At 40.5% G+C, this 12600-nt stretch overlaps 1 protein-coding gene across 1 annotated transcript in view; it reads left to right on the plus strand.

The window, feature by feature from the left end:
- Window positions 1–4285: 4285 nt before the first annotated feature.
- LOC110527872 (protein SHQ1 homolog) overlaps window positions 4286–12600 on the plus strand; it is a 38790-nt gene continuing 30475 nt past the window's right edge. The window contains exons 1-7 of the mRNA XM_021609454.3: window positions 4286–4399; window positions 7553–7741; window positions 7952–8016; window positions 9680–9802; window positions 10805–10968; window positions 11196–11308; window positions 11442–11539. Coding sequence (XP_021465129.1) covers window positions 7599–7741; window positions 7952–8016; window positions 9680–9802; window positions 10805–10968; window positions 11196–11308; window positions 11442–11539 — 706 coding nt within the window. The 5' untranslated portion in view covers window positions 4286–4399; window positions 7553–7598. The remainder of the gene's footprint in view (window positions 4400–7552; window positions 7742–7951; window positions 8017–9679; window positions 9803–10804; window positions 10969–11195; window positions 11309–11441; window positions 11540–12600) is intronic.

Consider the following 12600-nt stretch of genomic DNA (forward strand, 5'->3'; position numbering starts at 1 on the left):
GTGTAGGGCTTCCTGTAATCAAGACAAAGATATGCACACATGTAAAACAGTATTAGTTATAACTATACAATATAGACAGTACCAGTCAAAGGTTGTGACACACCCTACTCACTCATTTTCTTTTTACCATTTTCTACATTGTAGTGTAATAGTGAAGACATCAAAACTATGAAATAACACATATAGAATCATGTAGTAAGGAAAAAAGTGTTAAACAAAATAAAATAGATTTTAGATTCTTCAAAGTAGCCACCCTTTGCCTTGATGACTGCTTTGCACACGCTTGGCATTCTCTCAACTAGCTTCATGTGGAACGCTTTTCCAACAGTCTTGAAGGCGTTCCCACATATGCCGAGCACTTGTTGGCTGCTTTTCTTCACTCTGCGGTCCAACTCATCTCAAACCATCTCAATTGGGTTGAGGTAGGGTGATTGTGGAGGCCAGATCATCTGATGCAGCACTCCATCACTCTCCTTCTTGGTCAAATAGCCCTTACACAGCATTGAGGTGTGTTGGGTCATTGTCCTGTGGTAGCCATGCTGGTTAAGTGTGCCTTGAATTCTAAATAAATCACTGACAGTGTCACCAGCAAATCACCCCCGCACCATCACACCTCCTCCTTCATGCCTCGCGGTGGGAACCACACATGCAGAGATCCTCCGTTCACCTACTCTGTGTCTCACAAAGACAAGGCGGTTGGAACCAAAAATCTCAAATTTGGACTCATCAGACCAAAGGACAGATTTCCACCGGTCTAATGTCCATTGCTTGTGTTTCTTGGCCCAAGAAAGTCTCTTCTTCTAATTGGTGTCCTTTAGTAGTGGTTTCTTTGCAGCAATTCGACCATGAAGGCCTGATTCACGCAGTCTCCTCTGAACAGTTGATGTTGAGATGTGTCTGTTACTTGAACTCTGTGAAGCATTTATTTGTGCTGCAAGAAATTCCACAAATTATCTTTTAACAAGGCACACCTGTTAATTGAAATGCATTCCAGGTGACTACCTCATGAAGCTTGTTGAGAGAATGCCAAGAGTTTGCAAAGCTGTCATCAAGGCAAAGAGTGGCTATTTCGAAGAATCTCAAATATAAAATATATGTTGATTTGTTTAACACTTTTTTGGTTACTACATGATTCCATGTGTTATTTCATAGTTTTCATGTCTTCACTATTATTCTACAGGATATAGTACAAATAAAGAAAACCATTGAATGAGTAGGTGTGTCCACTTTTGACTGGTAGTGTATATGTATATGAATAAATTACAAATGGCATTACACGTACAACATGTCTATAAGCACAGCATCAATGTAAACTTAAACATTCACCTCTTGGAGAGAATGATAAACTAATTACTTGTATTGACAAAGGGTCAAGATTTATGGCACCCTTTCGCTCCAGCCTTGTGTGAGAGAGAATCTGCCAGGCTAAGACCTTATCAGATCTGCCCTGGCGCCACAGGGTCGTAAGTTACTCTGCGCATGAGCAAGCTCCAAGAGCTGTCTGGGAGGACTCTAGAAGCTCGCCTATGGCATCGCAACAAAACACCTTAATAAAGGCCACTATGGAAAACGCTGTGTTAGCATGTGCATGCAAAATACCATGTTTATCAATACAACAATTAAACCACTTCTGCAAAAAGTACTTGTGCAACCAATGCAATAATAGCACTTATGGCAGTATGGAATAAAATGACATATGATAAACAATATGCAAAGCAGTATTGGAAACTCTAACATTAAAGAATACTAACAGCGATACAGTAGAACATATGGCTGAAACTTATCAAAGTAACATGAAGTAATTAGTGGTAATTACCTATTATTTTACAGCATGTAAAATCCCAAATAAATCCCCCCTGCAATTTACATTTTGATCCGCGCACAACATTCAGACATTCGCGTTTCTGTCGACAATAAAAAGTCCTCAGAAACATGCGTCTTCTCCCATCGGATGACGATAATACTCTGAACCGAGTAGGCTGGTGCAGTGTCCAGATGCGCATTTCCAAGCTTTCGGATTAGTTGTGAATGGCAAGGCTATGAGGGTTGAGGGTTAACTTACGTAGCCTGAGCAGACAATCTAATGAGACTTAAGGAAAACTAACGGGACTGTGATGGGAAATTAGGTAAGGAGGAGAGGAGCAGAATGGCCTTTTTTTTGCAGGGGTACCTGGACACCACATGGTACAAATATAGCACTGTACAGGAAAAAACGATTCTATGTGCAGATGTAAAAGTAGAGTAAGGAATATTAAGTAGGGTGTGTAGTATCTAAATGTGGTGTCATTTCAAAGGGCTCTGAATAATATAGGGTGTTGCTGGCCTTTAACTCCGCCCATTCCATTGGCCACAATGCGACTCAATATGTATGGAATACATATTGGCTTATAGAGCAAAAACTATTCTGGGTGTCGCAGTAAAGGTATTGTAGGAAATACTCAGTAGGATCTGTAAATTATATAAGGTGTCATTTCATGGGCCTCTGACTAATACTGAGTGTTGCTGGCAAACAGCTTAAAATGGGGTGCCTGGACACTATACGAAAAAAATATAGCACTGTACAGGGAAAAGTATTATTTGTGCCAATGTAAAAGTGGGGTTAGGAATACGTAGTAGGGTCTGTAGAATGTAGACATGGTGTTATTTCATCAGGGGCTGAGGTCTATATGCCCAGCAGCACTTTCTACTCCACCCACTCCATTGGACCCAATGCAATACACGATAGGCCTATAAATTACGTATTGGCTAACTTCAAATGACCAGGTGCTATCCATGGTACTGAAGACAATGACTGTATACACACTAAACTATCAACACTCAAAAAACAAACATAGAAGGCAAACCTTCTAGTCAAAACAAAAATCGTATTTATTTACAATTTAAACGTAAATAATATCAACCAGGCAAAAGTCAACACAGTCACCATTTTTTTGAAAAATTTATCAGTTAAAATGCATGGGCAAACACACTAGAATACATTCATTTATTTCAGTCCCCCATTTCATAAAATGTTTATTTAAAAAAATGAATGGTCGAACACACTTTATGATACATTAATTTGATGCAATCCCTTATCTAATAAATCCAGAGGGTGGCAGGTAGCCTGGCTGGTAGGAGCATTGGACCAGTAACCGGAAGGTTGATGGATCGAATCTTGTAGTCAACAAGGACGACGGGTAAATCTCTGTCATTCTGCTCTTGAGCATGACAGTTAACCCCCAACCACAACTGCTCCCTGGGCATTGATGATGTGATGTTGATTAAGGCAGCCCCCCGCACCTCTCTGATTCATTGGGGTATGTTAAATGAGAAAGACAAATTTCTGTTCAATGTGTCGTCGTCCCCCCCCCCCCCCCCATTAAATTAGTGATCGATATCAGTTGCATTCTTTTATTTGATTTTACTGTACATCGGTTCGTAGAAAATACATTGCAATTGTGTGAATTATCAATTTTATGTGAAGTCCTGACATCTGCTTGCGGATTGCCCATTGGGACAGGTGTTTTTCGGTAGGTACAGTATAAACCTACCAAAACAGTTTTAATACAATTGAAGCCCATCCACAATTGATGGCCCTTCAGCAGGCACCTTAGTTTGCTAAACAGACTGTTTTTTTTTGTGTTTTTTTATACCTGTAAGAAGGTCTGTGAGAGGGCTTTGTGCATGCAGGGATAGTGATGCAGGCTTTTTTTACAGAATAGTATAGGTTAACAGGAGGAATAAACCAATATCATGATATGCCTTGCTCATATCGATATCAAACGGTATTGATATCATATCAAATTATTGATAATGGCCCCCACCACTATGTGAAATAAATAACACATTTATATTTAAATATATTTCATTATTAAGCATATAACTTAATTTCATCAGTCTGCTCTATCATTCAAGCTTCAAGTCTTAACTTCTTTCAAGTGATTTCCTTACCAATAACTCTTGCATGCCATTGTGGTGGCAGGTAGCCTGGTGGTTAGAGCATTGGGCCAGTCTCTGAAAGATTGCTGGATCGAATCCCTGTGCTAACAAAGTAAAAAATATGTCATTCTACAGACCCTACTGAGTATTCCCTACAATACTTTTACTAAAGCATCCAGAATATTTTTTGCTCTATAAGCCAATATGTGATTCACATTGTGGTCGTCAATGGAATATGAACAAATATGAATAATTGTTCATGTTTAGACAATTACCTTTCATATATCACGAATAAATACAGGTTATTGAAACGTTTCTACAATTACGTGGGGGACTTTAATTTTGAACGTTTTCGAAATTCCTTGACCCGGAAGTCCATTTTTAGTGTTGCTGACGAGCCGCTGATGATGATGCCACGCTAAAGTGCTGTTCACATCACACAAGTTTGCCATGATGATTTCTAATGAGACGAGTTCATAAGGTAATTTCGTGTTCTTTTAAATATTTGAGTTCACTGACTGTAAATTGTTAATGTTAACAGCCTACATCGCTATCGTGTCAGTACTGTAGAAAGCTACAGGCTAACTGGCCAGACATTAAATCGGCCTACCGTTAGCTAGCTAGCTAATTTATAACAGTATATTGAATAAACGTAGCTAGATAACTAGCTAAGCTACTCGGTCTTAAACACACGTACCTATATACTATTCAAAGTCGTATTTGACCATTCATTTGAAATGTATTTGAAACGTTTAAGTGGGTGCTACTGAAACAGTTCAACGTGATATTTTTAATGCGTTAGGCTACTGACCGTGTGTCAGTGGCACGTGGAGGGTAAACAACACAGTACACTTTGCTACAAAACCAACCACAAGGTGGAGGAGTTTGCCACTTTTCAAACGTGGTCTTGTGGACTCAGGCATGGGGCGCAGGTTTTTGTTTCAGCCCAGTACTGACTGTTAAAGAGGACCCTGCAGCTTATTTAGGAGGTTCTGGAGAAGCAGTTGAGACAAGTCAGTAGATCAGGTCCAAATTGGTCTGCCTGTGTAACCAGAGTGCTCCCTCTTTTACGCTGCTGCTTCTCTCTGGTTATAATCTATGCATAGGTGCTATATCTATACCTACATATGACCTCAATTAGCCGACTAACCGGTGACCCGCACATTGACACTGTACCGGTACTACCTGTATATAGCCTCGCTACTGTTATTTTCACTGTCATTTTACCTTTTAAAAATGTGTATTTCTTTACTTATCTATTGTTTACCTAATACCTAACTTTTTTTCTTAAAATTGCACTGTTGGTTAGGGCTTGTAAGTAAGATTTTAATTGTATTCGGAGCACATGACAAACAAACGTTTTGATATTATTTGTCAATAGAATAAACTCTCAGAGCTATAAACTCTGTTACTTTGACAAGACACTTTTTCTCCTGGACCTAGAATGAGGACCATGGGCATCCTAAAACTACCTGCCCGGCCTAACCTGGCATAAACCACTAAGTCAATTATTAATAAGCACTAATGCACATTTCGTATTTAAGACATAATTTACATGAACGTTTCCAATAAACAATGAAAACACTGCCTAAATGCAGAAATCTAATACTTCTAGGCGCACAACCCGTGGCGAAAGCTGTGAACTTTATGGAGCAGTGGTGAGTGCAGACAGATTGGCATTATGATGCGTTCATAACATGTTGGAAACTGAAAATCCTTCTTGTAAACTGGGAGCAATGAGTTGTGTACATTCACATGCTTTGAATTTGTTGAGAATGCTGATTGGCAATTTTTATTTTATTTTTTATTTTTACCTTTATTTAACTAGGCAAGTCAGTTAAGAACAAAGAACAGTGGATTAACTGCCTGTTCAGGAGCAGAACGACAGATTTGTACCATGTCAGCTCGGGGGTTTGAACTTGCAACCTTCCGGTTACTAGCTGTGTCAACCATCTAACAGTAGAGCTTTCATGCTGGTAAACAAATAGTAGGGTTCATAAACCAAATTAATAGGTTAAAAAAAAACTTTTGAACTGCAGAAAATGTTAATATTGAGGTAATTTCCTTAGTATGTGACATCAGAGTTTAGCATGTGGGAGAACTTGTATCTCAGAGATGATAGCTTAGTGACTGTAGATGAGCTTCACACTAGTAATTACCAGTGGATTTTCCCCGTCGTATTCTGGTACTAGATGTTATGAATGCAGCATTCAATTTTTTTAAATTATTTTTATTATAATGATAACAAGACTCCGGTGTGTTTCTTTTACATGTAGTGAATCACAATTTTGGATGGGACTAGCGATAGCATAGTTAGGTCAGCAAACATATTAGCAACAAACTTTGTAGAAACAGAGTTCATGTGGGGAGAAATGGAGGGAAATGTCTGTCAGTTACATGACAATAGTTCTCAGGTACTTCACACACCTGGTGTGCATTCAGTTCGCCTCAACATTTGCTACGTTGTGTGAATGTTTGCACTGAACGACACTTTTCCTCACAACGGTGCACACTGTTCTTCAACAGTCTGAGGTACATTTGCTCTCGTTTTGTGGTGTTGAGATGTGTGGTCCTGATCAATATGGGTGTGACCAAACTCGTGCAACACACCATACGGTAATAATTAGAGGTCGACCGACTGATTTTTCAACGTCAATACCGATTATTGGAGGACCAAAAAAAGCCGATACCGATTAATCAGATGTTTTTTTATATATTTTTTATTTGTAAAAATGACAATTACAACTACTGAATGAACACTTTTATTTTAACTTAATATAATAGATCAAAATCAATTTATGATTGAGAAATTAATAGGCACTGCATTGATTATATGCAACGCAGGACAAGCTAGATAAACTAGTAATATCATCAACCACGTGTAGTTTGATTGTTTTTTTTATAAGACAAGTTTAATGCTAGCTAGCAACTTACCATGGCTTCTTGCTGCACTTGCGTAACAGGTAGTCAGTCTGCCACGCATGCTCCTCGTGGAGTGCAATGTAATCGGCCACAATCGGTGTCCAAAAATGCTGATTACCGATTGTTATGAAAACTTGAAATCGGCCCCAATTACTCGGCCATTCCGATGAATCGGTCCACCTCTAGTAATAATCACACTCTGAGCCGCCAAAATCGTTTTTTTCAACTGGTCGTTCAGTACAGTACAGTTTCCGTTGGATTCAACGTTGAACACCGTTCTGTCATACTGAACGCATCCCTGATTTAATCAGGTTGATTAGTTGATGAATCGGTCCACCTCTAGTGTCGGTCCACCTCTAGATTCCGATGAATCGGTCCACCTCTAGTAATAATCACACTCTGAGCCGCCAAAATCGTTTTTTTCAACTGGTCGTTCAGTACAGTACAGTTTCCGTTGGATTCAACGTTGAACACCGTTCTGTCATACTGAACGCATCCCTGATTTAATCAGGTTGATTAGTTGGATGATCAGATCTGTTAGTGGCTGCTGGTACAGAAGTATCAACACCGTGACTTCCCAATTCTAGGAGTAAAGAAGAAATAAGTGGGCTCAGGAGAAGATCAGTTTGATGTCAAGCAGTGCTACTGCTAAACATTATAAAATGTGTATAATACCTTGTGGGCTAATCAAACTCCCCCACTACTTCCACAGCTCTCACAGACCCCTGTAGATCCTCACCTGCAGTGTTCTGTTCATCATGATTACTCCAGCGTTTGAGTTGAGCCAGGACCCAACTTTCCTAATCCTGACCATCCGTGTGCCCTACACGAGAACATCAGAGTTTGATCTCTACATCGATGGAGATGATTTCAAATTCTATGCCAAGCCTTACTTCCTCAGGTTCATTTTTGTGCTGCCATTATTGAAGTCACTTCATTCATGTTTTTTTTTAAATGTCATTTTATATATATATATATATATTTTTTTAAATATATATATACATATGTAGTAATTAAATGCACACAGTTGCACCATGATATGCTGTAATTGTGTCAACAGGCTGATAGGCTACCTTCTTGTTTAGTTCTAACACTTGTATCTCTTATCAAGACTGACCTTACCTGGAAAGATAGTGGAGGATGGGAGGGAAAAGGCCACTTTCGACATTGATAAAGGTAATGTTTGGAATTTAAAGTTTGTTCATGTTTTTATTGATAAGGAATCATTCATTTGTCGTTTTGCCGTTGACTCTTTGCATTTTAGAATGGATGCGTGTGGTTGAAAGATAATGCAGGCTTTCATATTCTGATGAAAACAGACCCCCTAATGCATTGTTGATAGTGCTTTATTGACCCGTTCATTGAAACGCAACGTGACCCTATCTTTGTCAGTGCGTGTGTCCTCTTGACCTCCCAGTAATCAAATCAGCATTACTGGTTGTTAGGCGGATCCTCTCACCAGACTCCACAGTGTGTGGTTAGTACTTCAGCTAGCCAGAGAGTAGCAGGACCCTGAGTGATGGGGCTGATGGCAGAGTCAGTGGGATTGATCCCTGGTGCCTCTTTAGCACTCACTACAGAGACGGCCACACAGACTTAATTACTGGTTATGCTGTTAGATATGGAGGGCCATTTGACCCGTCCGTGATGTAATGAGTGCCTCCTGCAGCCCTACTTTTATTTCTGCTCATTTCTAGTGACTCTTGGCCTCTTTTTATTCATGTATTTATTCTATTTACCAACTCATTCTCATGCGGCTACTTTGATTCAAAGCAATTTATTTTCAGTTAGGAGTGGAATACTCGGATCATTCTTTTAATGAATTTAATTTCCAATTATCCCTCTTGATTATGTTGGGTTGGTGAAGCGTTCGCTTTATGCACGCTGACACATCATTGGCCCTCGGATCAGCGACGCCCTGTTTGACATACTGTGTCTAAATAAGCCACTAACTGCTGCTAATTTAGCTTCTCTAATGGGAGTCCCGGTTTATACTCTCAATTAGAAATTATTACGATGCATCTTTTTTTGGGCTGGGCAATATAGCCAAAATATCATATCACCATATTTGTCTCATGTACGGTGGTATTTGACACTATTTAATGCTTCTGAATAATACAAGTTAGAAATGTTGTTTTATTAGTAGTGCATCACCCTTGAATGGCAACAAATACATTTTATGGGCTTTCTCCATTCTGATTTGTTTTACACACATTCAAGTAGTACCATTTGGAGAAATGTATATGTTTATCCAGCACTGTGTCAACATATCGTTATTGACGGTATTGTAAAAATCCATATACCAGTTTTTGCGATATATCAGCCAGCCCTACTGCCTTTGGACTCACCAAGGCAGCCAGCCTCCTCTTAAGGGGCCCAGAGCCAAGGCAATTAGTCAACTAGCATAAAGCGTTTTTAAGTTAAATACTCCAACAAAGCGTTGAAAGTTTTTATGAGGTCTTTAAAAGGGATTAAGACTAGGAAATTATCTCCTTGGCTAGAGGTGGAATGGTCATATATTTTATAGGCTTTCTCTTTTAATTGCTGTTTTGAGAGAAGTAAACCTCTGCTTTTGACTGAATACGTGTCTGCAGAGACAGTCATGCATTTATCGTGAGCATTCATTGTTCTACATGTGACGAGCCATGTCTACTTGATGAAAAATGCTCCGGGACTGTTTAAAGGCAGACAATGCTATCCGATTTGCTTCCACATTGTCTACGTCTCTACTCTTTGTACAGCTACACATTCAGTTGTTGTGTTTCTCAAACCGCAGATCTCTGCCGCAGCGCTGCCAATTGTTTCACCTGCTCCCTGATGTTCTCTCTGTGTGTCCCAGGTCTTTTTACCCTGCACGTCCCCAAGGAGACAGCAGGGGAACACTTTGAAGGACTCCAGATGCTGACTAGTCTCCTGGCTCCCAAAGGCTCCCGCTCAGCCAAGCCTCTGGTGGAAGACATGGGTATATACTGAAGTGCCATAACATTTACATTGTAGTCATTTAGCAGATGCTCTTATCCAAAGCGACTTGCAATTAGTGCATTCATCTTAAGATGCCTAGGTGAGACAACCACATATCAGAGTCGTAGCGAGTACATTTTCCCTTAAAGTAGATGCCATCAAAGTCGGTGCTAGTAGGAAAATATATGTGTGTGTGTGTGTGTGGACACCTGCTTGTCTTACATCTCATTCCAAAATCATTATATGGAGTTGGTCCCCCTTTTGCTGCTATAACAGCCTCCAATCTTCTGGGAATGCTAGATGTTGGAACATTGCTGCGGGGACTTGCTTCCATTTATCCACGAGCATTAGTGAGGTTGGGCACTGTTAATGGGCGATTAGGCCTGGCTCGCAGTCAGTGTTCCAATTCATCCCAAACGTAATCGTCAGGGCTCTACGCAGGCCAGTGAAGTTCTTCCACACCGTTTTCGACAAACCAATTCTGTATGGACCTCGCTTTGTGCATGTCAAGCTGAAGTAGGAAAGGGCCTTCCCCAAACTGTTGGCACAAAGTTGGAAGCAAAGAATCGTCTAGAATGTCATTGTATGCTGTAGTGTTAATATTTCCCTTCACTGGAACTAAGGGTCCAAGCCCAAACCATGAAAAACAGCAAAAGAACGTTATTCCTCCACCACCAAACTTTTTAGTTGGCACTATGCGTTGGGGCAGGTAGCATTCTCCTGGCATCTGCCAAATCCAGATTATTCCGTCGGACTGCCAGATGGTGAAGCTTGATTCATCACTCCAGAGAAGGTGTTTCCACTGCTCCAGAGTCTAGTATATTGCTGGAAGACATATTGATGTTCATGTTAAGCTCAAATATGTCTCGTAAACGAAACCACTGAAGTAAGGACTGAGAACAGAAAAAACCCCACTGGATTTTGTCATCGATGATGTTGTAATACGATTTGGCTGAATGGTTTTGTTTCTCATTAAGACATTGATTCTTTCTTTACATTACAGAAGCGTGCAGTGGTATTTTGGATGGTGAGGAAGAGGATGACGAAGAGGAGTTTGACTGGCAGGTTGAGCAGGAAGTGTACATGGACTCCTCAGAGGAGCAGCTGAAGGAACTGCAGAAGTATGGCTTTGGGAGTCAGAGATCCGGAGTGTTCACTCGACTGCAGGTAAGGTCATTCATTGGCTTTGGCTGTACTGCACAGAGTCACACTGTGCTTCTTGAAGACGGTTCCTAGAAATTAGTGGAATGGTATCCTTTGAAAGCATTGCTAGGTTTTATAATGTATCGTTCCCGTAAGTAGGGCCAGGAGTTCTTCCTGACCATATGACCTGACCAGGAAAACATAACATCAAGTACAGCATGTGAAGATCTAATGGAGTATTGTCCAATCAGGAGGAGCTGAGTGATGTCATCGACATCCAAAACCCAGATAGAACCACGGGGTCAGAAAGGAGAAGGAAACGACTGGACGCTGAGACGTCCATATTCTGCCCTGACCATTACCTGTGAGTTATCCAAAGAATAGTACCCACTAATTAAATCATTGTTCAGTATTAACACATGCACAGATGTCACAGATTTATTGTATTGTGTTCTATCACTTTCATTGTTATGACACTGAGCTGTTTGTGTCTGTAGTGCTGACCTGTTTGAGGACGAGGAGATCCAGGGTCTGCTGAAGTTCCGCCCTTGGTGGTCTGATCTGTGCCCAGACTCCATCCGGCAGGGAGAGGCAGGTGAGCTGGAGTCCTACCTATCTATCCCATCACTACCACACATGAAGGGATAGTTAATCTTCAAATCATGTACTAAAATTTGATATTAAGTTGCTCTTATGTCTGTTAAATGATGCTGTATTTCATGTAGTAGCATTGTATTACAGAGTATTGATAACCTGTAGTTTAAGCTCAGATCACACAAAGAGCAGTAAGAGATTTCCACCAGCAGGTGGTGTATAAATATTGACAACAAAAAATGAACTTAACTTTGGCGTCAAAGAAGTGACCCCCCCCCAGAAAACCCCATTTGTGTTAATGTATAAATAATTACTGTTTTAACGTGTGTGTATATATATCCAGTATTGTTGAATTGTTTTGTGGAGTGCTGTCAGTTGTGAGTTTGTGGCGTGGAGTTAGTTTAACATTTCATTGGATTGAGTTTGACATTAAGCCTACAGTGTTAGTTTTGTAATGGTCATTAAAGAACATATTCAGTCTAGATCATAATTTCTTAGGGCTTTTCTTAAAATGCAGAATTGAACCCAATTTCCCTCTTCTCCAAGCCACCCCCCCCCCGCCATTACCTCACTCTCCCTCAAATCCTATTTCTTTATCTCTTATCAATCCATGACATAAGAAATCAATGAGTCATTTAAAAGGTGTGATCCACGGCTGGCTGGGCTCTACAGGTTTGTTTTCCTCTCTTCTCTCTCAGATGAGAGCGATAAGGGCTTATGGAACAATTCAATTGTGCCATCCAGCTCTCCTAACAGCCTGCTAATTCCTCTGCTCCCACCGCATCAACGAACACATGGCTCGTAGCCACAGCTTATGTTAGTACAGGATGTCGTACTGTACGCTCAGGAAAGGATTTAGATGAAACATTATCACAGGAGGATATGCTGGGTTGACAGTGCCAGGATCCCCATCTCTGCCCTAGCACAGGAGAGATCGCACACTGCCGAACAGCCATCAGTCAATACTGCGCGGCACTCATACACGGCCCATTAGCCGTAGGCAGGAGGAATCCAGCATGAAGTTTTCCTGCAACTCTGAACTCCCTTTTCTCATTCGGTATT

This window comes from Oncorhynchus mykiss, chromosome 7 (genome assembly GCF_057628025.1).
Source record: "Oncorhynchus mykiss isolate SJ-2025 chromosome 7, ASM5762802v1, whole genome shotgun sequence".
Lineage (NCBI taxonomy): Eukaryota > Metazoa > Chordata > Actinopteri > Salmoniformes > Salmonidae > Oncorhynchus > Oncorhynchus mykiss.